Genomic DNA, 24,764 nt, shown 5'->3' with positions numbered 1-24,764 from the left:
ATAATAATAATTTAAGATTCACACTCGTGTCTGCCTTCGGGTCCTTTATTTGGGAGTTAGGTAGGAGGCATCAGGAGGGGAGGGAGGTGAGAGACGGACGGGCCGGGGTTCTGAAGCCGGACAAGGGCCGCTCTGGGCGCCCTCGGGCCCAGGGGGTGTGGGAATCCTCTCAGGTGGGGCCCCTGCATCTGTGTCCTCGGTCCTCTGAGTCCTCTGCGGGGGCCCCTTCTCCTCGTCCAGGTCACTAGCGAGGAGAGCGGGGGAGCAGCTTGGTCACCAGTGCTGTTTCCACAGGTGCGTCCCCGCCCTGTGGTTCAGTATTTACTCCTGCTGCTCCTCCAGACGCCGGCAGGCAGGTCCCCGTTTTAGGCTGGCGCTCACGGGCCAGTGGGCAGTCCCTTGCCAAGGTCGCATGGCCAGTTAGGGCAGAACCGGTAGTGACCTCGGCGCTGTACCCACGCACTCGTGGCTTCCCCGTTCCCACGACCCAGCTCTTAACTGCAGTGAGCCCCTCGGGAGCCTCTGAAACCAAAGCTTCACTCCCCCCACCCCCAGCTCATCACTGCTCCCCCTGCCCCATTTGTGCCAGCCTGTGCCCGCCGCACCCTTTCCTTACGCAGCCCTCCCGGGTGGAGGAGACTGCCTGTCTTTCCCAAACCCTGCTGGCACCCGGCCGCTGCACCCCGGCCTCTGGTGGCACCTGCTCTCCCCCCCTTCCCCCCCCCCCCACCACCGACAGGGGCTGCCACTGTCTCCCCAGTCACCCGCCCCACCCCACCCAGGCTGCCTGTACCAGCTTCTAGCTGCTTGTGTGGCCCCCAGCCTCCTCGCTGGGGACTCACCCACCTCTCTGGCATTTCAGTCCTTGACCTCTGACCTCCACGGCCATAAAGACCTTTGCCTCTGCCTCCACTGGGACACCCCCGAACTTTGGCTGCCCTCTGGATTCATCCCAGAATTCCTCCCTGGCCATGACCCATTCTCTGTGTCCCTCCCGGCCACTAACCCTGCTCCTTAACACCTGACGGACACATAGACCCCGGACGTCCCCCTGGCATCAGCCCCTTCTCTGCCCCAAGGCCGGTAGTAGCACTCTTACTGAAGACACCCCAGCTCTCTCCTCGTCTTGTCCTCTTCCCCACCCAGAAAAAGCCTTCAACCCTGTTCAAATCCTGTCCGTGGGACCACTTTTCCCAGAGAAAACCACATAACCAAACATACTGGAGTCCGTCATTATAGGCTGTGATTTTCAGCATCATCTGGGCCTTTTACGCCACCTGGAAATCCCTTACCCTCCCAGCCAGCCTCTGCACACTCCCAAGGCAGGTGTTTTGACCTCTGGTACCCGCTCCTTGGAACCTTTATTCTGCTCCCAGCCCCTTACATGCTGTCTCAGCAGGGCTCCCTTACATCTGACCGCCCCCCCCCCTTCCCACCAGCCAGCCCTGCTCAGAGGAACACGCCCGTCCCCCTCCTGCCACAGGTGCGCCTCCGCCCTGACCGAGGCCGCCCGATCCACCTGGCCTACACCCCACTTCTCCGGTGCCCCCTCTTTCTCCTCCTAAAGGCCCAGCCCCCCCATCCTCGGGAAAGAAAATCTTTAGCGTTGGCCCGGCAAGCCCTACCCCTGCTGTGTGAGGACTGCCCCCCTCTTCGGCATCCGGCTTCCCTTGTTTAACTAGAGCAGTTATATTTAAAATGATCAAGCTTCTCGCAGTTGTGATACAGAGCCACGTACCCTGTGTTTCAGAGTCTTGTCTACCTATCACCCTTCGGCTCATTATGGTCTGGCTTTCCCGGGACCACAGAAAATGTTCCCACAAGCGGCCACGGCGGTGACCTGTCGGCCACCAGATCCACTGGCCAGGCTTCGGCCTCCTCCTCCTCACCCATCTCATGCAATTATTGTGCTTGGCCCTCTGTGTCCTCCAGCCTCTCCCCTGCTTGGTTTGTGTCTGAGCCCCTGAGCCCCTGCCCCGCCCTCACCCGCCTCTGCCGCAGCCGGAAAGTCAACCCTGGCGCCACAGGCCCACAGCCCAGGCCTTTTCTCGCTGGCCCCTGGGCGTCTCCAGCTGGCCTCCCTCCAGATACCCCAAAGTTCTCAAACCGAGCCATTCTTCCTCCCCCACGACCTGTTCGACCGCCAGCACCACCGGCCCCGAGCACAAACCCCTGCCACCCTCAGCACCTCCGTCCTGAGGCCACACCAACTTCTCCCTGCCTTCTTAGCTTATTGTCTTAAAGGACAACTATGAACGTGTCAGCCAGCTCTCCACCCTTGACTTCCCAGCTCATCTCCCCGCCGCGGCCTCTGACTTCACCCGACAGACACACACAGCCCCGCTCCGGCCCTGCCTCCCTCCCCGAAACAGCTCACCCCGGCCTCCCCTGGAATGCTATCCTCCCCGCCAGTCAGCCTAGCAGACCCCCGGGGGGCCCCAGCCGACCTCTTTTTCACCTCTCCCCTGCAGCCTTCATTAATACGACCCCATCCCAAAGCCGTCCTGCCGTCCTGCTGTCCGCTGTCTGCCCTGCCCTGAGCCCCTCCTGAGCTGGGGCCCCTCGGGGCTGCCCTCCCCCAGTTTGGCGGACACCTCCAGGGCACGCCGCTGCCACAGAACGGACACGGGGCAAACCTCCTTCCCTCCCTGCCCTCTCCCCTCACCTCTGCCTCCAGCTCCAGCAGAGGGCCGGCACCGGAGAAGCCCTTGCAGATGTGACAGGACAGGCCCAGGCCTCCCAGGCCCCGTGCCCCCGGCTCGCCCCTCACCTGACCTCAGGGCTGGACCCCGAAGGGAGGGTCCTGCCCAGCGCTTCCTGCAGCTGTTGCCTCAGTAACCACTCCTGCTCGGGGTCCTGTCTCCGGGCTGCGGCCAGCCATCGCCGGGGGCCCTCCTCGTCACTGGAGTCCCTGGAGAAGCCTCCCGTCACGGCCCACAGAGGTTCCAGGGGAGGGTGGTGCCCCCCCCGTCCCCACAGACTCCGGCCGCCCCGTCTCGCTGGAGACTCACAGCTCGGGGTCCAGGTCCCCCTGGTGGGACAGGGGAGATGCACACACGGAGCAGGCGTTGTCCAGGAGACGAAAGCAGGTGGAGCAGAAGAGACCTGGGAAAGGGGGGGAGGGAAGGAGGTGAGTGGGAGCCCCTCCCCCCACCCAAGCCCCCAGCCTCCAGCCTGGGGGGAGGGGGGAGGGTCCTTGGCATGGTGCCCGTGTGTGTGGGGGGGGAATGGCTACAGTGCCACTCTGGCATAAATTCCATAAATTCCGTTACCACCAGGAGAGTCAAGGCAGGAGAGACAGCGGGCTCCCCGTGGTTTTCCGTCCACGAGAACACGCGTGGTAATGACGGGGGGGCGGCTCGAGAGGGCAGTTCCAGGAAGGGTCCACGAGGGAAGGACCACAGGGGATTGTCGCTCGTCCCACGGCCGTGGTGAGCCCCAGCAGGGAGACGCTTGCACCCCAGGACTCTTACCTGGGCAGCCCGGGGTAGCGCAGGACACAAAGGTCTCCGTGTCCTCCTGGTCGTAGCCCTGCCCACAGCCCAGGCAGTAACCCTGCTCCTGCCAGAAGTGGGCGACCACCGGAGCCAGACAGGAGCATCTGGGGGGGGGGTCCCAGACACTGAGCGGGTGGCCCCACACGCACAGCCTCCCTCCTACGAGGGTAGGCCTGCCCGCAGCCTGACCTCCATCCCTCTGACCGTAGCCACGGCCTCTGTGTCCCGCCCTCCTCCTCCCTTCAGGCCACCCCCCTCCCCCCGCCCAGAATTCTCAGCCCGAATTCTCGTCTCTGCACGGATGGCGCGGAACGGGCACCCTCTTCAACCAAACCTCTGGACGCCCGGGAAAGACTGTGATCCGTTCTGAGCTCTGGCTCTTTTTCTGTCCCCTCTTGCCCCGCCCCTGGAAGGAAGGACAGTGGGCTCACCGCCTGGCCAGCATCCGCAGGACACTCGTGTGGCCCAGGTCGGCCGCCCGCCGCCTCACTGCTCGGTGCAAGGCAGCCGACAGACTGGTTCGGCGGCTCAGAAGTACGTTGTACAGGTAGGAGATCCTCTCCTGGTGGAGGGCAGACCGGGGTGGGAGCTCCCTGAGCCTGTTTCATGTGCCGGGAATGCCATCTGCCCGCTGTCCAGCTCCTATCCCTCTAGGTTTGGCCTCTTCCTTTGGGAGCCTCTGCACATCCCGGGAGCAGTTTCCTACTCTCTCCTCTGGGTTTTCATACCACTGATAAATTCAGTCATTCCCTAATAAAACATTCTCTCTCTTTTTTAAAACATTTTCTTTTTGGGGGGCCGCCTGGGTGGCTCAGTCAGTTGGGCGACTGACTTCGGCTCCGGTCATGATCTCACAGCTCGTGGGTTCGAGCCCAGTGTCGGGCTCTGTGCTGACCGCTCGGAGCCTGGAGCCTGCTTCGGATTCCGTGTCTCCCTCTCTCTCTGCCCCTAACGCACTCTCATTCTGTCTCTGTCTCTCTCAAAAATAAAAAAATAAATTAAAAAAATTAAAGAAAATTTAAAAAAATTTTAAAAAGATTTTCTTTGTTTTAATTTTTAAATGTTTTTTAAGGAGATTTTTTTTATTTTTTAAAAATTTTTTAAAGTTTTTATTTACTTATTTTGAGAGAGACAGAGCGCAGTCTGGGGAGGGGCAGAGAGAGGGGGAGAGAGAATCCCAAGCAGGCTCCGAGCTGTCAGCACAGAGCCCGATGTGGGGCTCAAATCCACAAACCACGAAATCACGACCTGAGCTGAAACCAAGAGTCTGACACTTAACCGACTGAGCCACCCAGGTGCCCCAATGGTTTTAATTTTTATTTTTGAGAGAGAGAGAGAGAGCACAAGCAGGGGAGGGGCAGAGACAGGGAGACAGGGGAATCCAAAGCAGGTTCACTGCTGACAGGAGAGAGCCTGATGCAGGGCTCAAACCCCCGAACCGTGAGATCACGGGGCTCGAACTCACTCCCCGAGTTCGAGTCGCAGGCTCCCGGACAGCCAGCCAGACACCCCTAAAAACACTTTTAAGTGTAACATCTTGTTCGCAGCCGGCCTGCCTTGAGACTGGGAGCTCCAGACTGCATCTTGGCGACCGTGGGACAGCACGGTGACTGGCCTACGCTAGATGCCCAATAAATGGTTCGCAAATGAGTGAGCAGGTGGCCGGCGGCCATTCACCCCCCAACACGGCCCCCCCGTCGTTCACGAAACTCCGGAGACAAGCTCGGCCTCAGAGAGCCCTGCCCAAGGACGCCCCGTCCCTCGGCCCCATCTGGGCCCAGAGGCCAACAGTCCAGGTGAGGCGCTGTGGGGGTTCAGCCGGAGGAGAGAGGGCTGGGGCTGCGGAAGGACTCGAAGCTCCCCCCGCCGAGACAGACAGCGCGCACTTGGCGCGCGGGGCGGGGGCGGCGGCGGCTGCGGGCCCCTCACCTGCTCCCGGGACGGGTAGTACCAGGCACATATGACCCGCCGCAGCCTGCTGACGTAGTTGCCACACAGCGTGACGAAGAAGCACAGGCCGTACATGATGCCTGGGGGCACGCGGTCCCGCTGAGCTGCTGTCCCTGGGCACGGGGTGCCCCTCGTGCCCCGAATGCTGTCTGCTCCCCCTCGCCGCCCGGGGGCACACACCTCCCAACCCCCCCCCCCCCCCCCCCCCCCCCCCCGGTGTGGTCGATACCGATGACGACGTAACCCGTGGCGTCAGGCTCCGAGGGGCGCAGGACGCAGCGCGGGGACAAGACGCTGATGTTGCTCTGCTGCAGGACGTCAAACGCTGACACCAGGTCACGATAGATCTTCCCGGCGTAGCCGGGACCCTCCACGGTTATGGACACTGCCACGGGGCCTGGCACAGAGGTGCCCTGTGAGGGCCCGCGGGGCCGTGTCCCTGCCCCCTCTCTCCCGTGCGGGAAAGGCCACGCGCGCTGGGGGGGGGGGGGACTGCAGACAGGCCTCCTGCCCCCAGCCAGGGGCCTCTGGCGGCGCTGGGCCTAACCTCAGCCCCGAGCACCGAGGAGGACTGGCTCCAGGGCCCCGAACTGCCCCGCTCCCCCACGTGAGACGGCCTGGATGGTCACTGAGTCCCTCCCCGGCCCCCACGACTCTCCGCTCTCCAGAAGCGTTCGTCGTAAAGCGTTTGCTAAGTGCTGACTGTTGCAGCCACGGGGCTGAGTGCTCTATTGATCGTTTGGGGCTTTTTTGTTGTTTTTATTTTCTCCGTTGGACCTCTGGCAGACGCAGGATCAGATTAATTATATTCTGTGGTTTACAGCGTGCTCTCAGTCAGCGGCCCACCCGACCCCGACACACGTGGGGTCACGTACCCCCGAGGGGCTGCCGTGCCCCGGCTCTGCGAGGCCGAGCCACTGGCCTGAGGTCAGCACCTCGCGGAGGGCAGAGCTGGGACGGCGGAGCCCAGGCCAGTGTGAGTCCGGACCCGGTGTTGCTAACTACTCTGTTATGGTATAACCACGAACGCGACACAGGGGTCACCGGGCAGAGGACAGAGTTGGAAGAGGGGCGAAGCCAGGGGCTGATGAGTCACAGTGACTTGGGGACTTCGGGGCATCGTCCCCTGGGGCCGGGGGGGACGGGAGGATGTCGGCCAGGGGGGCAGGGGGAGGCTCAGGCGCTCACTGCGGGCCACGATCTCCCCCTGCAGCTGGTGCCGAGCCAGGTCCAGCACCCAGAAGACGGAGTAGTCCAGGAACACCAGGAGGAGCACGAGGAGGAGGTACCGGGCCAGGTCGAAGACTGCCAGGATATAGAACACCCGCTCCCACCGGGACAGGAAGATGGAACCTGGGTGGGAGGGCGGGCAGGAGGGTGCCACCGCGTCCCCTCACCACGGGACTCCAGCCGCCCGTCCCTCAGTCCCGGACTCCCAGCCCCCCGTCCCCTCAGCCCCGGACTCCCAGCCCCCCGTCCCCTCAGCCCCGGACTCCCAGCCCCCCGTCCCCTCAGCCCCGGACTCCCAGCCCCCCGTCCCCTCACCCCCGGACTCCCAGCCCCCCGTCCCCTCACCCCCGGACTCCCAGCCCCCCGTCCCCTCACCCCCGGACTCCCAGCCCCCCGTCCCCTCAGCCCCGGACTCCCAGCCCCCCGTCCCCTCACCCCCGGACTCCCAGCCCCCCGTCCCCTCACCCCCGGACTCCCAGCCCCCCGTCCCCTCACCCCCGGACTCCCAGCCCCCCGTCCCCTCACCCCCGGACTCCCAGCCCCCCGTCCCCTCACTCCCGGACTCCCAGCCCCCCGTCCCCTCAGTCCCGGACTCCCAGCCCCCTGTCCCCTCACCCCCAGACTCCCAGCCCCCTGTCCCGTCGCCTCACCCCCAGACTCCAGCCCCCCGTCCCCTCACCCCCGGACTCCCAGCCCCCCGTCCCCTCACCCCCGGACTCCCAGCCCCCCGTCCCCTCAGCCCCGGACTCCCAGCCCCCCGTCCCCTCACCCCCGGACTCCCAGCCCCCCGTCCCCTCACCCCCGGACTCCCAGCCCCCCGTCCCCTCACCCCCGGACTCCCAGCCCCCCGTCCCCTCACCCCCGGACTCCCAGCCCCCCGTCCCCTCACTCCCGGACTCCCAGCCCCCCGTCCCCTCAGTCCCGGACTCCCAGCCCCCTGTCCCCTCACCCCCAGACTCCCAGCCCCCTGTCCCGTCGCCTCACCCCCAGACTCCAGCCCCCCATCCCCTCACCCCCGGACTCCCAGCCCCCCGTCCCCTCAGCCCCGGACTCCAGCCACCCCGTCCCCTCACCCCCAGATTCCCAGCCCCCTGTCCTGTCCCCTCACCCCCAGACTCCCAGCCACCTGTCCCCTCACCCCCAGATTCCCAGCCCCCCGTCCCCTCACCCCCGGACTCCCAGCCCCCCGTCCCCTCACCCCCGGACTCCCAGCCCCCCGTCCCCTCAGTCCCAGACTCCTAGCCACCTGTCCCCTCACCCCCAGACTCCAGCCCTGGGGGGAGAGAGCTCCCTCCTGGGGAGGGCTCCTGCCCCCACCGAGCGGGCCCGTTGGTTGATCTGGAAGGTGTAGAAGCTGTGGGGACCCCTGGGCCAGGGCTGGAAGTGGCGGTGGGGGGGCGTGGCGGGGGCTGTGACGTAGGAGCTTAGCTTCGGGCCTGGGCCCTTCCAAGTCTTCAGGAACCCGCCCTCCTGGGGGTCCCTGGCCCATTCCTCCCGGGCGGCATCTCCATATCAGCACATCCGCACTTCTGGCCTCACCCCCAAAGCCTCCCTTCCCTCGGCTGGTGTCCACTCCCCACCCCTGCCCTCTGTCCGGACGTCGGGACGCAGTGCCGTGTGTGGGGCTTAGGGTCGGGCCGGCTCGGTGTCCCCGTCTGCAGATCCCGGGGCCCTCACCGGGCCGGATGTAGTGTCGGGCCTCGTGGGCGCTGAGCGGCAGCACCGTGGGCAGGCCCGCCCTGGAGCGCACGTCTTCCATGAGCAGAAATCGGCCGGTAACGTAGATGTTGTCGAAACCGAGCCAGTTCAGGTAACGGTACCGGTAACACAGGGCTCTGGGGGAGTGTCCGCGAGGCCCCTCAGCACCCCAGCCCAGACTCCGCTGGGCGCCGCCCTCCCGCCCCGCACCGCGGCCCCCCCGACCCCGGCCCCCCTCCAGGCCGCCGGACCAGCCGAGCCCCGGCCGCCGGAGCCCCCCCAGCCCCTCACTGGAGGTAGAGCGGCGGGAGCAGCAGGGGCGCGGTGTAGCCCATCAGGGCCAGGGCCTCTCGGACGCGGTGCAGCTTCACGCCGACGGCTTCCTGCAGGTCCAGGGCCACCTGGGACAGGCTCCGGGAGGCGTTGAGATCCACAGAGAAGTGGTGGGTGGCCGTGACGTTGAACTCAAACTCCTGACGCACCCGGTTAATCAAGTGCCTCACAGCTGGGGCCGGCAGGTGCCGCAGGGCCGTGAGCCAGGAGTCAGGAGCCCAGGGCCTGGCATGGCTCGCGGGCCAGCCGGGGCCCCCGAGCCGGGACCCAGTGTGGACTGGGGAGGGGCCTCCGCAGTCCGTGCTGTCCCCGTGGCAGCCTGACTCCAGTGCCACCCGATGCCCTGGCGTGGGGGTGGGGGTGGCCCTGATCCTCTCCCGGGTCCTGCTCTGACGTCCAGCTTGGGCTGGTGCCCCTCCCTCTTGCTGGGCCTCCCTTTCCTGGGTAACTTCCTGGGGTCCTTTCCTTCCGGCCCCTGCGTTCTCATTCTGGGCCAGGAGCGGGCCCCAGCAAGGAGGGGACTGCCCCAGGAGCACCCCCTGGGGCGGCCGGGGGCGGGGGGACACTCACGGGGGCCAATGGTCTTGCGCAAGAAGGGCTGGATGTACTCGGGGATGATGCAGAACACCTGGACCACTGAGACCCGGAGACTGAGTGGGGGGGGGGGGGGGAGACGCGTGGCCCCTCCCCCTCGGGGACCTACTGCGCACAGAGGCCTCTGGCTTCCCACCTTTCCTACTGACCTCCAGGCTGGTCCCCTCTGGCTCCTCCCGCCCCCCCCCCCCCGCCCCGCCTCCCCCGGCGGCAAGCCCGGGCTCTCTCTCACCGCTGGCCAGTCCGCACAGCACCAGCTTGAAGGGCGTCAGCACGAAGCACAGGTGATAGGCTCGCGGTATGGTCCTCATGCAGCTGTCCTTGGCGCCGTCGAAGACCCGCGCGCACTTCACGTAAGGGTTGCCCAGCTCGGCGTTGCACACGTCCCCGATGTGAAGGAGCCAGTACCACACGTTCCGCAGCGCCCTGGCTGGGGACGGCTGCGGGGCTGGCACGCGGCTGGCGGGAGCCGGTGGGGGGGGGGGGGGGCGGCTGCAGCGTCCCCCCAGGGGGCCGGGGGCTCCGGGACAGCCCCCGGAGCAGGAGACGCCTGTGGTCAGGGGCCCGGCTGTGCTGTACCCACTGGGGACTAGTCAGGGAGGGGCCCGAAAGGCCCCGGGCGGGGGCAGGGGTGAAGAGACAGGGTGCGTTTTGACCCCCGCCCCCCAAACAGACACGCAAATGTGCTGACCTACGTGCTTCACGCCGTCCATGATCGACCGAAAGAACTTGCGAACCCGGTCAGCCACCTCTTTGGCCTTCTGGGCAATGGCCTTAATCTTGTTCAGGGCACCTGAGAGGAGGGGCGGGGGCACTGTGGGGCGGCCCTCACCACCGGCCCCCGGTAGGGAGTGGGCAGGAGGCGGGTCTGGGAATCCGGGTGGAGTCGCCCAGTGAGTGAGGTCAGGGGTCTAACTGGGCGCCCGGAAGTCAGGGCCCCAGCGGAGAGGAGCGGAGCCAGAGACGCAAGACGAGGGGCCGCGGGGGGCCTTACTGACGAGGGGCCGCTTGGCCCGTTCCAGCGCTTCGGCGGTCTGGTTCAGGGCCAGCTCTGCCCCGCAGGCCACGGCCTTGCTGGCCTGAGTGAAGTTGTGCAGGGTGTTGGCACAAGGCCCTTGCAGCACCAGCCCAAAGGCAGCCACCATCAACAGGGCCCGGCCCTGCTCTGGGGGAGACGGCTCCATCAGAAGCAGGACTCCAGCCTTGCAGGCGGCAGCATCTGCAAGCCTCTCAAGGAAGCCTCCAGAATATTTCCCTCGAGCCTCCCCCTCCCCCAGGATCCCTCCTGCCCCTCCCCCTGGGTGCCTCGCTCACTGGAGAAGGCCTGGGGCAGCAGCAGGAGGACGGTGACCCGGACCTGGCGGGAGAAGCCCATGCCGAGGCCGAGGAAGGCGGCCAGAGTGAGGGTGCCCACGAGGCAGGCCCAGGGGCTGTGTTCTTCCACCAGCAGCTCCAGGAGCCCATAGGCCGTGGCCAAGGACAAGCCCAGGGCGAAACCCCCCATGCTGCGGACCACGGCCCGCGACACGCTCGGCTCCTCGGCCCCTACGGGGGCCATGGCCGCCGGATCCAAACGTGTGCCTGTTTCCAGGAGACGCCCACGGGGTTCTGGGGCTCCTCCGGGCTCCCGGAATCCCTCCCCACATTCTAAGGTTCCGAGGCCCCACATTCTAAGGTTCCGAGGCTGTACCACACCTGTGCTGGAGGGCCTTACCCAGCTGCAGGACTGGGGAGGGCGAGGGAGGTCTCGAATCTCCTGCCCCAAGTCTCAGAGCAGAGGGGCGAGAGACACAGACCAGACAGGCTGTGGGTGCGGCAGAGGGGCCGGAGAGGAGGGGCCAGAGCGGAGGACATCTGTGGGACGAGAGCGGGTGCAGACTCATGGTCATCACACCTCATGGGGATGGGGCCACAGGGCAGAGGAAGCTCCCCCACACCAGTGAGTCAGTCCCGGACACCCTGCCCTTCCCCAGGGCCTCCCAGCCCCCAGGCATCCGTCCAGTGTCTCCCGCCCCCCCTTCCCCCACCGTGGGTCCCCCAGCGTCCACCCCTCTCACCCAGCGGCCCCCCCCCTCCAGCCATGCCCTCTCCTCTTCTCTCCCTCACCTCTGCCCTGCTTCCTCAGGGCCCCCCCGCCTCCTCCAGGAGGCCCCAGGTTCCTGCAGGTCCCCCAGCCTCTCCCCGCCGCAGGCCCCTAACCCTGATGAAGCGCGTCCCAGCCAGAAGAGTGGGCTCTTGGCCCTGCTGGGCTAACGTACTTGACCCCGCAGCCGTGCAGAGGCTCCTGAACTGGGGGCTGCCGGCCCCCTGTGGCCGACTCCTGCAGCGCCAGCCCGGAGAGTTTCCGGTCACTGCTTTCCTGCTGGGGGCAGGCACTGGAGGGCTCCTGGCCATGGGTGAGTGTGGGGCCCCCCGGGGCAGGGGTGGGACCCATCTTCTGACCTTCGACTTGACCCGTGCACTCGTAGGTCTCTTTCAGCTCCTGGTGAACCCCATGAACATCTATGAGGATCAGAAGGTGGTGACATTGTACAGCCTGGTGGGTTAGTGCTGGCTGAGGACAGGGAGGCTTTGGAGGCTGGGGGGACAGGCCTGGAGAGTCCTAGGAGGGAGTCCCGTCTTGTTTCTTCTGTCCCCAAGTGTCCCTGTGGCCCCAGCCCCCTCCCGGGCTTTGCAGGGAGATTCGGGGAGAAGAGGAGGACCCAGTCTTGTCGTCTAGGGGCCCTTCCCAGCCGGAAAGGACTCCGTGTTACATGATGCATTTCACACCCATCTCTTCTGACCTCTCTGGCCTTGTTTCCTGCCCCTCCGTTGGTTGGTTCGTTCGTTCAGTCAGTCAGCACTCACTGAGTCCCCACGAAGCTTCAGCAGTGAACAAGGTCCGCGAGCCTCCGGTGGGGACAGTTTAGGCAGTAAAGGAACACTGAGTAAGAGCATTTCTGATGGTGACAAGGGCGTGAAGAGAGGAAGCTGGGGGTTTGGGGGGAAAGCGGCTGGGGCGGCGCCGGCCTGAGTAGTCAGGGAAGGCTTCTCGGAGGCGACACTGCCGTGGGGGGGCTCATGTCGAGAGGTGCCAGGCTGCAGGAACAGAAAACCCACCTGCAAGTGCTGTAACCACAGAGAAGGTTGGTTATCTCAGGCAACAACAGGTTTCCAGGTCGAGTGGTGTTTGGAGTCTGGATAATTCGGCAGCCGGGTCAGCCCCCCAAGGACCCAGGTTCCTCTTGCCTGGTTTCTCCGCCATCTTTGTTTTTTAATTCTATTGTTTATTTTTTCATTTACCTCCAAGTTAGTTAGCATATGGTGCTACAGTGATCTCAGGAGTAGATTCCTTAGTGCCCCTCCCCCATCTAGCCCATCCCCCCTCCCACAGCCCCTCCAGCAACCCTCAGTTTGTTCTCCATCTTTATGAGTCTCTTCTGTTTTGTCCCCCTCCCTGTTTTTATATTCTTTTTCTTTCCCTTCCCTTATGTTCCTCTGTTTTGGCTCTTACAGTCCTCCTGTGAGTGAAGTCATATGATTTTTGTCTTTCTCTGACTAATTTCACTTAGCTAATTTCACTAATAATAGCCTCCAGTTCCATCCACGTAGCTGCAAATGGCAAGATTTCACTCTTTTTGATTGCCGACTAATACTCCATTGTGTGTGTGTGTGTGTGTGTGTGTGTGTGTGTGTGTGTGTGTGTATCACATCTCCTTTATCCATTCATCCATCGATGGACATTTGGGCTCTTTCCATCCTTTGGCTGTTGTCGACAGTGCTGCTGTAAACGTGGGGGTGCATGTGTCCCTTCGAAACAGCCCACCTGTATCCCGTGGAGAAATGCCTGGCAGTGCAATTGCTGGGTCGTGGGGTAGTTCTAGTTTTAGTTTTTTGAGGAACCTCCATGCTGTTTTCCAGAGTGGCTGCACCAGCTTGCATTCCCACCAACAACGCAAAAGACATCCTCTTTCTCCTCATCCTCACCAACATCTGTTGTTGCCTGAGTTGTTCAAGTTAGCCATTCTGACAGGGGTGAGGTGCATCTCAGTGTGGTTTTGATCTGTATTTCCCAGACGATGAGTGATGTTGAGCATTTTTGTATGTGTCTCCGCCATCTTGGGCCTGGCGACCATTCCGCCTCGGGTTATGAATTGGCCGCGGCAAATCCAGGCATCTCGTCTTTATACAACAATGTCACAAGACCAGAACATTCCTTCTTCATGTCTCCCGTAAGGAGGAGGAAGACATTCCTGGACCCCCAGCCGGCCTCCAGGCATGGTTCTCTGACCAGAGCCACCTGACCTGTGTGGGGCCAGAGGGAGCGGCTCCTTCTCTGACCACAGCCCCCACTGATGGCCTTTCCCAAGGACCCTTGCTTGCTGCTTGTTCTCGTTTACAAGACCTGCTCACATCATTGTGACTGTTTCTAGGGTTTGAAAGGTCCGAGCCAGTCTACACCAAAGGTGCCCTTGCTGCATTCTCCAGCCTCTTCCCCACTTGCACCCCTGCCCCGTCCCCTGCCCCCCTCATCCCTTGTCCCCAACCCCCAGTCCCCTGCCCCCAAACCCCTGTCCCCAGCCTCCTGCCCCCTGCCCCATGTCCCGTGCCCCCTGTCCTCCTCGCCCCCCACCCCCTGCCCCCATCCCCATGCCCCCCACCTCCCACCCCCCGTCCCCTGCCCCCTGACCTCCCTGCCCCCAACCCCCAGTCCCCTGCCCCATGTCCCGTGTCCCCTGTCCCCCCCACCTCTCCGCCCCCTGCCCCTTGCCCCCTCACCCCCTGTCTCCCACCCCAACCCCCAGCTCCCTGTCCTCAATCCCCAGTCCCCTGTTCCCTGTCTCCTTCACCTCCCTGCCCCCAACCTCCAGTCCCCTCCCCCCTCCCTCCCCAACGCCTTCCCCAGCCCTCCCCCCGCCCCCTGCCCACCCCCTGCGGGATGGGGGTCCCACGGTGGAGGGGGGGCTTGCCTTGTATTTGTTTCCCCACCTCCTTCCTCTTCTGCTTCTTCTGATGTCAGAAGGGATTTGAGGGAAAGGGCCTCAAGCTCGCCGTCCTCAGTGCTGTGCGGGGCCCTCTGCCCTGGCTGGCAGGCTGTCCCACTTCAGGGGCCTTTCAGGGCATCTCTGGAGGCTCCGTGTGGACCTGGGAGGTCCCGTGTTCCTGCTCAGAGCACTTCTGTTTGGCCGACGCCTGCAGCTCCTGCCCCCCCGGCCTCTTCTGTGCGGGTCCCTCGGGTCTCTCTGCCCCCGAAAATGCCCCCTTGTCCCAGAGAAAATGCACACGTCCTTGCCCTGCCTCGATGACAACCAAGCGTGGCTCCCAAGTCGTGGTCCCCCACGTCCCCCGGAGGGAGGCCTGCCGGCACTGTGGTCACCTCTCCTCCCCCTCTGTGCTCCAGGTGCTGGGGTTCAGCGGAGGCCGCCTCCCTCTGCCCCATCTCTGCAGGGGCCCCGTGGGGTCTCTCACTTGGCACAGATGGAGCGCCTCTCCCCTCCCCTTCCAGAAAATTCTGGTTTCTGGTCTTGTCTTTGTATATTCTGGTTGGTAGAGGGCCAGAGACCAGTTTTCCCCTTGTGGACGCCCAGGGAGGACACCCGCAGCCCCGTGGGGCTCTCTTCGGAATGTAGGGCAGTGACTTGTCAACAACCATCCTGAGTTTGAGTCTTTGTCCAGAGGCCAAGACCACAGAACAAACCCCCTCCCGCATCCTGTTGTACCACGACAGGGCTACACAGATCCACATTCACCCCTGGGGGCTGTTGCCCTTGAACTGAACGCAGGTTGCGTGAGAAGGAACGTGGCAAGGGGCGCGACTCGCTGCTCGGGGCACACCTGTGCGACTGGGGGAGCCGGCCCGGTGGGGAGGGGGGAGCAGGGCCCTGGCGGGGTATGGGGGGGGTTCCATGGCTCAGAGGCGGTGCCACCTGGCGGATTCTGGGACCAGCAACAGGCCTGTGTGGGTCAGTGAAGTGGGTGAAGGTCCGAAGCTAGGCGGGGGCCAGGTCAGAGGGTCCACAGGCCACGTTACGGGCGCTTGGGTCGGATCCCAAGCACGGGAGAAAGCCAGGGGGTGGTTTGAGGCAGAGAAGGAACACGATCAGGTTTGTGTGTTGACAAGGTCACTCTGGCTGCCTCGTGAGCACTGGAGGACAGGCTAGTGACAGGGGGACGTCGGGACCGGTTGGCCCCAGCCAGAGGCAAGGGGGTCCCTACGAGGGCGGGGGACGCGGGGGGAAGTGTAGGGACTTAGGATTCGCTTTGGCGGCAGGGGCAAACACTGTTTCACAGGAAGCTTCTAGGTCCCCCGACCTAGGCCGTTCCTTTGGCCTGGAATGCCGTCCTGCCCCCTAACCACACTTACTCACCTTCGGCCCCAGCTGACACATCTGCTCTGCCCGGCCCTCCCAGCCCCACCCCACCCTCCTCCCCACAGAAACCCCGCTCCCTCAGCTCCCGCGGCGCCTCCCGTGCACTGAGCGCTCGAGGGTCGTCATCTGTCCACCCGGCCGTCTGTCTCCCTGCATGACGAGCTCCGAGGAGCTCACTGTCTCCTTGCAGAGACCATAGGGAGACGCTCGGAAGCGCGGACACGGACCGGCAGGGCCGTGACTCAGGGCTAAAATCAGGGGCGGAGGTGGTGAGTGCGGCAGGGCTCAGGGCACGGGAGTCCTGGGGTGGCTGTGAGGACCAGGGACTGTCGCCGGACTTGTTCTCTTGCTTTCCCCGCTCCCTCAGCACGTAGGGCCTGTGGGAGTCCAGCCTGGAAATGAGAAGGGCTCGCCCCCTTCCCAAACACCAACACACCCTCCTGCACACAGTCAGTCAGTGACCGTGGCTTGTCAACCTCCCGCGTCTCTCCAAGCCCTTCCAGAGCCCGCCGCAGCTAAGCTCTGTACAAGGCCGTTGAATGAATGAATGAATGAATGAATGAGTGGCCTCGAAGGCCTATTAGAGTCCGTGTAAATGGGGGCAAAGGCAGTACGGTGGTGGTTCTAGAAAGAAGCTGGGGGGTCGGTGCTCCGGTAAGCCTGGTGGTGGGCCAGGGGGCATCTTCACTCTGCCTCACCACCTGCCGCTCTCTCCTGACAGGCTTGGGGGCCGTGGGCTGGGGGACCTCCCCTCACATCCGCTGTGCCAGCCTCCTGCTGGTACCCAAGATGCTGGGCAAAGAGGGCAGGCTCTTTGTGCTGGGGTACGCCTTGGCTGCCATCTATGAGGGTGAGTCGTGCCCCTGAGAGAGTCCCTCCACATCTCCAGGCCTCCCTAGTTTACACAGGAAAAACAGGCCGGTGTTGATGAGGTGACCTCTCACCGGCTGCTGGGCCCCGTCGCTGCACGGCTCCAGCAGGTGGCCCCCGTATGCCGAGCAGGAGCTGAGGGGACCTTCTGAAAGCGGCCCGGCTGCGGAGGGAGACCCACTGTGGCGTCTTCCCCCAGGACCCGCGGCCAATCTGCGGCGCAATCTCAACGAGGTGGTGGCCTCGCTGGGCTGCACGGTGGAATTGCAGATCAACAACACGAGAGCGGCCTGGCGCGTCTCCACCGCCCCACTGCGCGCGGTGTTCAAGGGCCTGCTGGTCAGCACCCTGCGCGGCAGGGCCTGGGCCCCTGTCCCCCGGGGGCTCCCACACCTGCACTGGGAGCCATGACCCCCAGACTGTTTCCCGGCCGGGCACCCCCGGCAGTTTTTGCAAGACTGTCCTCAAACATGGCAGGATGTGCCCTGGGCACTAAACGCCAGGAATGCCCCCGCCCCCAGTCATGGGACGTGCCCCCCCCATCTCCAAACACCTGGGTGGGCGGGGCTCTGAGCCGCTGAACCTGAATGTCAGGAAACCGGTGGCCTTGGCCTGGAGGAGTCAGGAAGCTTCGGGACCCAGGGAACTGCGGACCGGACGCTGGGGTTGCAGGGGTTGGAGGGTTGAGGAGTTGGGGAGACCGGCTGACTGCGGGGACGCTGGGGACCGGGGACATTGAGATGGCAGAGTGGCCTGGGAGGTTAGTGTGAAGGGTGAAGTCCAAGGGCCTGGGGAGCCGGGAGGGGGCAGAGAGGAGGTGCCTGGTGGGACAGTGGAGCATAGGGTGAGGGGCTGTCTCAGGACTCCCCCGAGGGCCCGAGGGCGGAGCCAGAACTTGGGGGGGGGGGGCAGGGGGGTCAGTGCGACCTCTCCTTCCTCACCCTCCGACCCCAGGGCAGCAAAGTTTCACTGAAAGCCGAGACTCAGAACCTGTCCAAGGCCTTCGAGGACCTGGATGCCCAGGTGAACAGCGAGATGGGCTACAGCCCCGAGGACGCCGAGGGCCCAGAGGGGACGGCCCGGGGCGTGGGGACCCACCGAGCCCCACCTTCCGGGCGCCGTCTCTCCACACAGAAGATGTTCGAGCTGAAAACCAGGCTGCGCTGTTCCTGTGAGGGGCGCGGGGTGCGGGCGGGGGCCGGGGCCGGGGCCGGGGGGCGAGGGGCGGGGGCCTCAGGCACCCTGGCCCCCTCCCACAGACGTGGTGGACCGGGCCATGCTCAGCTGCCGCCGCTGGTTCGACCGAAAGCACGAGCGGTGCATGGAGCGCGTCCGGGTCCCGCTGCTCAACCACCTGCTCTGCCTGCCCATGAAGTTCAAGTTCTTCTGCAGTATCGCCAGGGGTCAGCCAGGGGTCAGCCAGGGGTCAGCCAGGGGTCAGCAGAGTAGCAAGGGGAGGGGGACACCAGCGCCCAGCCCGCCCCCCCCCCCCACTGTGGCATTGCCAGGGGTCAGCACAGTGACAGGAGGGGGGTGCAGCCCGGCCCCCTCCCCTGACTGGCGGTGTGACCCAGCTTATATGCATAGGAGGCTCCGAGTTTCGTCTCTTCATCTGAAAGGCAGGGGTAATAAGAGTACCTACCCCGTCAGGGGTTTCTGAGGGCCTGAGGGGCAACACACGGGAAGCTAGTAACAGGGCTGACACGGGAATTTTCTCATAAATGTTGGCCGTCATTATTCATGGTTGGCACGGTTATGAACAGGTAAGAAAAACGGGGGAGAAACGAGGCCTCGGTCCGGGAAGGGGGCTCGAGGAGAGGGGAGAGGGGAAAGACTCGGTGCGGTGCGGAGAGACAGGCAGGCTGCAGGGAGGGGCCGCGGCGGGGAGGCGGGGGGAGCGCGGCCCCTGACCCCCGCTGTCCTGGCTGTCCGGCCGGCAGCGATGGAAGTTTGGTGCCGCAGTCGCATCCCAGTGGAGGGCAACTTCGGGCAGACCTATGATTCCCTCAACCGGTCTGTCCGCGACCTGGAAGGGGAATTTTCAGCCACTATTGACCTCAAGGTAGGAGGCGGGGCCTGGGGGCTGGGGGTGGGGGGAGCTAGGGAGGAGGGAGAGGACACAGGGCCTGAGCCCTGACGAGGCCCAGGAGGGAGGGAGAGGACAAGGGGACAGGTGTCTGTGCTGGGACGCCAGGTGCGAGAGGGGAGGGCGGCAGCTCCCGCGCGCAGGGGAGCAGGGCGGGGGTCGCGGGGGTGGTGGTGGGGGGAATGGCGAGCAGCAGGAGGGTCCTGGGAAGAGCTGCCCCCCCAGTGGGCGGCGGGGTGGGGGGGGGGGACGCGGCGGCTGCATCCGGCCGCATGTGCCTCCGCGCCCCCCAGGAAGAGAAGCAGGTGGCGGTGCTGGGCCTCAACACGAGCTGGGAGCACGTGAGCGCCGAGCTGCGGGACCTCGTCCGCCGCCAGGAGGCCCAGCTGGGGTGGACCCTGGGGCTGCTGCGTGTGCTGCTGTCCTGCACCTTCCTGCTCGTCCTGCACGCGTGAGCGCCGCGCCGGCTCGGGTGGGGCCCCCGCGGGCCTTCCGCGTTGCCTTTGGGTACAGCGGCAGCCGCTGGTGACGCAGAGTCAGAGGAAACGCGGGCTTTTGGTCAGGGACACGTGGCCCGCGTTCCCACACCTTGAAAGGGAGGCCGTCTTCATTTATCTGCCTCCTTCGGCCTTCATCCCAGCGCGGACTTTTTTACTTTTAGCTTTGACTGTTGATTTTTCTCTTGCCCTTCACATTCCCCTTGGCTCCGACTTTGTCCATTTTTATCGTCCAATTCTGCTTTCATTTTCTCCCGCCTGCCGCGTTGGCAGCGACTTTCCCAACATTTGGACCAAAGTCCTCAACCCCACCCAGCCTGGCGTCCAGCTGGGCCGTCCTGGGCCTCACTCTGTTTCCCTGGCGACCTCTGGACCCTCTGTCTCCTATCACCGCCCCTCACATGCCCGAGATGGGCAGGGGCCGGCAGGGGCGGCCACAGGGGCTCCTGCTCCATTGTCCCCCCCCCCCGGCTGTGGGGCAGCTGAGGGGCAGGGGTCCTGAGCGAGCCGAGGGCCCTGTGGGGAGACAGACATGAAGGAACCATCTTCCCGCTCTCAAGATGCTCACGGTCTAGGGGAGGCAAGAGAGGGAGGCACCCAAGAAGCATGGACCGTCCGAAGGCCGCACTCGGGACCGGCTTGGGGACCCGGTGGGAGCTGAGTGTGTGCCCCTGCCATAGCTGGTTCTCTTGGGCAAGGGTCCTGGCATCTGTGGGGTGCGGAGGGCAAGGCTGGGCTTGCGGCCTGGGCTGAAGTGGCCATGGCCGGAAGAGTCTGGAAAGCCCTGCGGGCCGGAGGCTGGGAGGCCGAGGTGGGTCAGAGGTTAGGGAGCCTGGCGGGGGGAGTGGGGCGTGGCAGGAAGCTGGCCCGAGACGGAGGCAGGAAGAGGCGAGGGGCACCGGGTCCCGCGCCGGCTCGGGGAGGGAAGGAAGGAGGCACAGAGCGTCCGCTTCCAGGCTTTCAACCCGGTGAGGTCACCGGCTAAGGGGCAGCGGGGAGCGGGCGGGGCAGGTTCAGGCGCGCCCGGCAGCGCTCGGTCTCTCCACAAGGGGGCGCTCGCGGCCTGGCCTTGCATTTCTCCTCTTTGTCCCTTAGAGGCAGGAACAGGGTTTCCACGGGTCCCGAACCACGAGCACTGGAACTCGGGATTTCCAGTCTGCAGGGCTTACGTCATGTAACTCAGTTTCAAACACGTCTCCAATAACTTTTTGTCCTTAGTAAACTGAAACATTACGTGGGACTTTGGAGCATCCTCAGGGGAGAGGGAGCCTCGGGCACACGGAAAACACCGCCTTACTCGAGGGTGTGGTGGGGAGAAGGGAAGTAGGTGGGAAGTGAGTTTTGCTTGAAGTGACCTCCAGGAGAGGTTCTGCCGAGATGAAAGCGGGAGTCCGTCACGATGGCGGGCAGTTCTGCAGCCTTGAGGGGCTTCACGCCCCGCTGCCTTTGCTCCTGCTGTTCCCGCTGCTTGAGATCCACCCTGCCGGACCCGCGGCCGGGAAGCCTCCCTTCCCGGCCACGTACACGACCCCCCTTGTCTTCTCGCTCGTGTGCCTGCCCGCCTGGCCCTGGGCTGCAGGCTGCCGGGCGGCAGGGCCGTGTCTCCGCCTAGGACGTAAGCGGCGCTCGGCGCGTGCCGGGTGGGCCGTTGAATGAGCGAGCGTCCGGGAAGCCCGTGGTTGGGGGTGGGTGAGGACGACATGGAACCGTCCCCGTGCCCAGGTCCTTCTCCTACGTGGACAGCTATAACGGGGACATCCGCTTCGACAACATCTACATCAGCACCTACTTTTGCCAGATCGACGAACGCAGGAAGAAGTTGGTGAGTGGGCACAGCCCTGACCCAGGGTGCCCTGCCGTGTGCACCCTGTGGCCTCGCGCTCCAGGGGGGCGGAGGGCCCTGGTGTCCGTCACCGTGTGCACGTTGTGTCCAGGGCAAGCGGACTTTGCTGCCGCTCCGCAGAGCCGAGGAGAAAACCGTCATCTTCCCCTGCAGTCCCTTCATGCAGGCCTCGGAGATGAGAAACGTGGTGAGGGCGCCGTGGGGCGGCCCGTGGACCTGACCGCGGGCACTGGCCGCGTGGGGCGGAGGGCAGGGGCACCCGGGAGGGCTCCAGGCCTGCCGCTCCTGTCCTCGGGCAGGTGAGGGAGCTCGCAGAGACCCTGCCCGTCCTGCTGCTGCTGCTGGTGCTGTGCGGCCTGGACTGGGCTCTGTACTCCGTCTTCAACACCATCCGCCATCACTCCTTCCTGCAGTACTCTTTCCGCAGTGAGCCCAGCCCGGCCCCTGGGAAGTCCCCCGCCCCACCCCCGCAGCCACCCCACCTGACCTCGTCCAGTGTTGTCACCTCCTCCTGTGTCTCACCCCTCCCTGGCCATCTCAGGGTCAAATCTCAGCCCTGCAATCTGACGGAGGGGGCCTCAGCCCCCTTTACATCCGCGACAGGGAGGGGTTAGCGTTCAGTGAAGGGATGAAAGCCCCGCGCTGCAGAGGATTTCTGTGCCTTGAACCCCCCCCCCAACATCCAGTCCCCATCCTGCCCCCTCCCCTAAACCGCAACCCTTTCCTGACCCCCCCCATGGCCTCAGGCAGCCATAAATTGGAGGTGAAAGTCGGGGGGGACTCCATGCTGGCCCGGCTTCTTCGGAAAACCATTGGAGCCCTGAACACGTCCTCAGAGACCACAGTGGACTCCAGCAACATGCGTGAGCCACGCCGGAGGCCGGCTCGGGGGCGAGGGCGGGGGCCCTGGGTCTCCCCAAGGCAGAGAGGTGGCGAGATGGGAGAGGCATGCTGGGGTTGCAGGGATGAGGGCGGGAAACAGCAGGGGAGGCTTGGAGAGCTGGGAAATGACGGCCTGGGGTCAGAGGAGCATAGACGCTAGGGCCTTGGGGACAGAGGGTCCCAGCGCCCCCAGAGAACCCTGCCCACGATGGACACTTTCTCTCTGTCCGTGCCGTGCTGAGCAAATAGCCCCGTGACCCCGGTGGCTACGGTGTCCCAGGTGCAGCTTGCAGGGTGAGGGGCAGGCGGGAGGAGAGCAGGGCCGCCAGAGACACGTCCCGGTGGGGTGACGGCCCGGCCCTGCCCCAGGCTGCCTGCCGCAGCCCGTGAGCCTGAACCCCAGGGCCTACGTGAGGGCCGCGCTCCCCGTGGGCCTGCTGCTGTGTCTGTGCCTTCTGCAAGCCTTCGGCTACCGGCTCCGGAGAGTCATCGCGGCCTTCTACTTCCCCAAGGTACGCCGCCCCCACCTCACAGGCCCACACCCTGCCGACCGGCCCCGCCACGAGGGGACGCGCTGTCGCTACCCCTGACGACCCCCCCTCCCTGACCCCAGCGAGAGAAGAAGCGGGTCCTGTTCCTCTACAATGACCTGCTGAGGAAGAGGGCGGCCTTTACGAAGCTGAGGAGGGCTGCCATCGTGAGCCGGGCGCAGCGGCAGAGGGCTCCCGTAAGTCCAGGCTGCCCACCCCCCCCACACCGCCGCCTCCTGTGGTTCTGAGGACCCCGGGAGGGGCTTCTCCCGCCGCTCCGTCCAGCCCCGGGGGGCCGGCCCGCGGAGCTCAGCGAGTTCCGACGAGATGCACACCGGGGGCCCTGGACGTCCAGCTCCCGGGGGTCGGGGCCGAGTCTGCCTCCGTCCCCCCGCGTTCAGGCCAGCCTGAGACACTCAGTGGGCCATCAGGAAGCAGGCAGAACAGAGGAATCAGATTTGATACAGCCTGACCAGAAGAAAGCAAGGGGGCTTCCCCGGGATCAGGGGACCCGAGGCAAGCCACGGATGCTACTGCGGGGTCACAGACCAGAAGCTCGGGGCCTCTGCCGGAGGTGGGGAGGCAGGTGGGCTGGGGGTCAGGGAGGCATCATGAAGGGGCACGTGGCGGAAGGACAGAGCCCACGGCCAGAAGAAGCGGGTTCCAGCCCACGCTTCCTCATCAAGCTGTGTGACCTTGGCCATGGTCCTCAAGGGACCTCAGAGGGTGGACAGATCTGCAAGGCCTGTGCAGAGATCAGTGGCAGTGAGGTGTGGGGTGCTGGTGCCAGAGGGCCTGGGTTTGAATCCTGGTTCCTTCATCACCATGGCAACCGGGATCTGCGATGTTTACTTAAAAGCTGTGCCTTGGTGTTTCCCTTCTGCAAGACGCAGTGAACCACTTCTCCATCTGGTTGTTGAAAGGGTTAGAGGAGCCTGGCTGTCATGGAGCAGGCGCCTAGCAACTCGCACGCACATGTTGTCGTCATGTGACCCTTCTTGGTACAGGACCCGTGTTGTTTAAAAAAAAAAAAAAAAGGCAGCCATTCTTATTTCACCGGCCCTAACAGAGCTCTTGGAAGCGAGAGACCACATTTGCTGACGTTTTCCTCCAGGGCCTAGGTCCCCCACCCCGCGACACATGGAGGCTAAACGAGCATCTGCTGAGACAGAGCACACTGTGAATCCATGACCTGGTCTGGAAGTAAACTGGACTCTCACGGGCAGATAGAAGGGCATTCGTCCCAAGCTAGGGGAACAGAACGTGCGAAGTCTCAGAGCCCGAGGGGAACGTCAAGGGCCAGGGCTGGTCTGGGGGGCTGGCCAGAGGACGCAAAGTTCAAGTGGGGGTAAGTTAGAGCAGAGGCTGGAAAGGGACCAGAGTGTGGAAGGCTCTGAAGGCCAAGGCCAGGAGTTCTGCGCTGACATGCAGTTTCTTGAGCAAAGACTGAGCTGATAAGGTGGCCTCTAGAGAATTCCTGGTAATAGTGTGGAGAGAGGGGGGAGCCTTCTGAAGCAGGCTTGTAATCTGGAATCAGGGCAGCTGCGTGCAGCCAGGTCTGGCCGTTGACTATCTGTGCGCCTTTGGGAACTCACATAACCCTTACGAGACTCCCCTTTCTGGCCTGTAAAGCGGAGAACACAGGGGTAAGAGTCTTACGCGTCCCACTCACTTCTCAGCCCACCCCGCGAACAGATCAGGTGGTTCACAGGGAGGTACAGGTGATGGTTGTTGCTGCTCCCAGCTGGGGGAGTGGAAGCCGCACCCCCAGTCTCCATCACCGAGCGGGGGAGGGAAGCTCCCTAGGTCCATTTGCCTGGCGACCTTGCCCTCCAGGCCCCGCTCCCCGCACCCCTTCTCTCCCCCGGGCTCCCGGCAGCGCCACCACCTGGCCGACGTCCTGCACCGCCGCTGCCCGCTCCTGCGCCGCTGGCTGCGCCGGCGCTGCGTGGTGTGCCAGGCTCCCGAGACGCCCGAGGCCTACGTGTGCCCGACGCCGGACTGCGCGGCCGTGTACTGCCGGTCGTGCTGGGACGACATGCGGCGGCGGTGCCCGGCCTGCACCCCGCGCGAGGAACTCTCTTCCTCCGCCTACAGCGACAGCAACGACGACGCCACCTACGCCGAGTGACGGGGCGCCTGTCGCTGTCCCCCCCCTCCCCAACCCGCTCCTCCTTGGTTAATAAAAGCCCCTGCACTCCCGACGCCTGCGCTTCCCAGGGGTCTGAGCCGCCCACCGGATCCCCGCAGAACCGGGCCGCCGACGGGACGCGGGAGGGCAGCCAAGCTGCTGGGAAGGGGTCGGGCCCCGGACCGGGTGGAGGCGCGCCGCCCAAGCCGGTCGGACCGGGCCTCGTTCTGCTCCCACCCCGCGCAGCAGCGGGAACGCGGCGGGGCCGAGCCG

At 64.8% G+C, this 24,764-nt stretch overlaps 2 protein-coding genes across 5 annotated transcripts; one reads left to right on the top strand and one right to left on the bottom strand.

Annotated features, from left to right (window-relative positions):
- Positions 1-29: 29 nt before the first annotated feature.
- On the bottom strand, positions 30-11,232 carry DCST2 (DC-STAMP domain containing 2). Its single transcript, XM_042926134.1, is given in 16 exon segments — positions 30-244; positions 2,771-2,911; positions 3,012-3,105; positions 3,474-3,601; positions 3,929-4,059; positions 5,427-5,527; positions 5,677-5,844; positions 6,636-6,800; positions 8,355-8,512; positions 8,667-8,880; positions 9,279-9,344; positions 9,535-9,732; positions 9,994-10,095; positions 10,297-10,467; positions 10,617-10,983; positions 10,985-11,232. Coding segments are annotated over 16 exon segments (2,610 nt in total). The 5' UTR covers positions 11,192-11,232; the 3' UTR covers positions 30-45.
- Positions 11,014-24,564, top strand: DCST1 (DC-STAMP domain containing 1). 4 transcript variants are annotated; one of them, XM_042926137.1, is made up of 16 exons: positions 11,157-11,241; positions 11,573-11,698; positions 11,771-11,845; positions 16,374-16,502; positions 16,722-16,861; positions 17,477-17,693; positions 17,782-17,925; positions 18,463-18,584; positions 18,902-19,059; positions 20,828-20,927; positions 21,040-21,135; positions 21,248-21,374; positions 21,695-21,811; positions 22,200-22,342; positions 22,444-22,557; positions 24,240-24,564. In XM_042926137.1, the coding sequence occupies exons 1-16, from the start codon at positions 11,184-11,186 to the stop codon at positions 24,489-24,491; spliced, it is 2,118 nt and encodes a 705-aa protein (XP_042782071.1). In that variant the 5' UTR covers positions 11,157-11,183; the 3' UTR covers positions 24,492-24,564. The 4 variants fall into 4 exon arrangements, with proteins under 4 accessions (XP_042782073.1, XP_042782072.1, XP_042782071.1 ...); XM_042926139.1 differs by lacking the exon at positions 11,573-11,698 and having other exon boundaries at positions 11,014-11,241; positions 11,782-11,820; XM_042926138.1 differs by lacking the exon at positions 11,573-11,698 and having other exon boundaries at positions 11,014-11,241; positions 11,782-11,845.
- Positions 24,565-24,764: the final 200 nt, after the last annotated feature.

This window comes from Panthera leo, chromosome F3 (genome assembly GCF_018350215.1).
Source record: "Panthera leo isolate Ple1 chromosome F3, P.leo_Ple1_pat1.1, whole genome shotgun sequence".
In the NCBI taxonomy this organism is placed as follows: Eukaryota; Metazoa; Chordata; class Mammalia; order Carnivora; family Felidae; genus Panthera; species Panthera leo.
The sequence above is the reverse complement of the archived record's forward strand: the minus strand, read 5'-3'. Positions and strand labels throughout refer to the sequence as shown.

Bases quoted from the DNA above. Each gene is read 5' to 3' on its own strand.
- DCST1 (XM_042926136.1), top strand. From the start codon at position 11,184: ATGGTCATCACACCTCATGGGGATGGGGCCACAGGGCAGAGGAAGCTC. The intron at 16,503-16,721 runs GTGAGTCGTGCC...GTCTTCCCCCAG, and splicing joins CTTGGCTGCCATCTATGAGG to GACCCGCGGCCAATCTGCGG. The intron at 18,585-18,901 runs GTAGGAGGCGGG...CGCGCCCCCCAG, and splicing joins CAGCCACTATTGACCTCAAG to GAAGAGAAGCAGGTGGCGGT.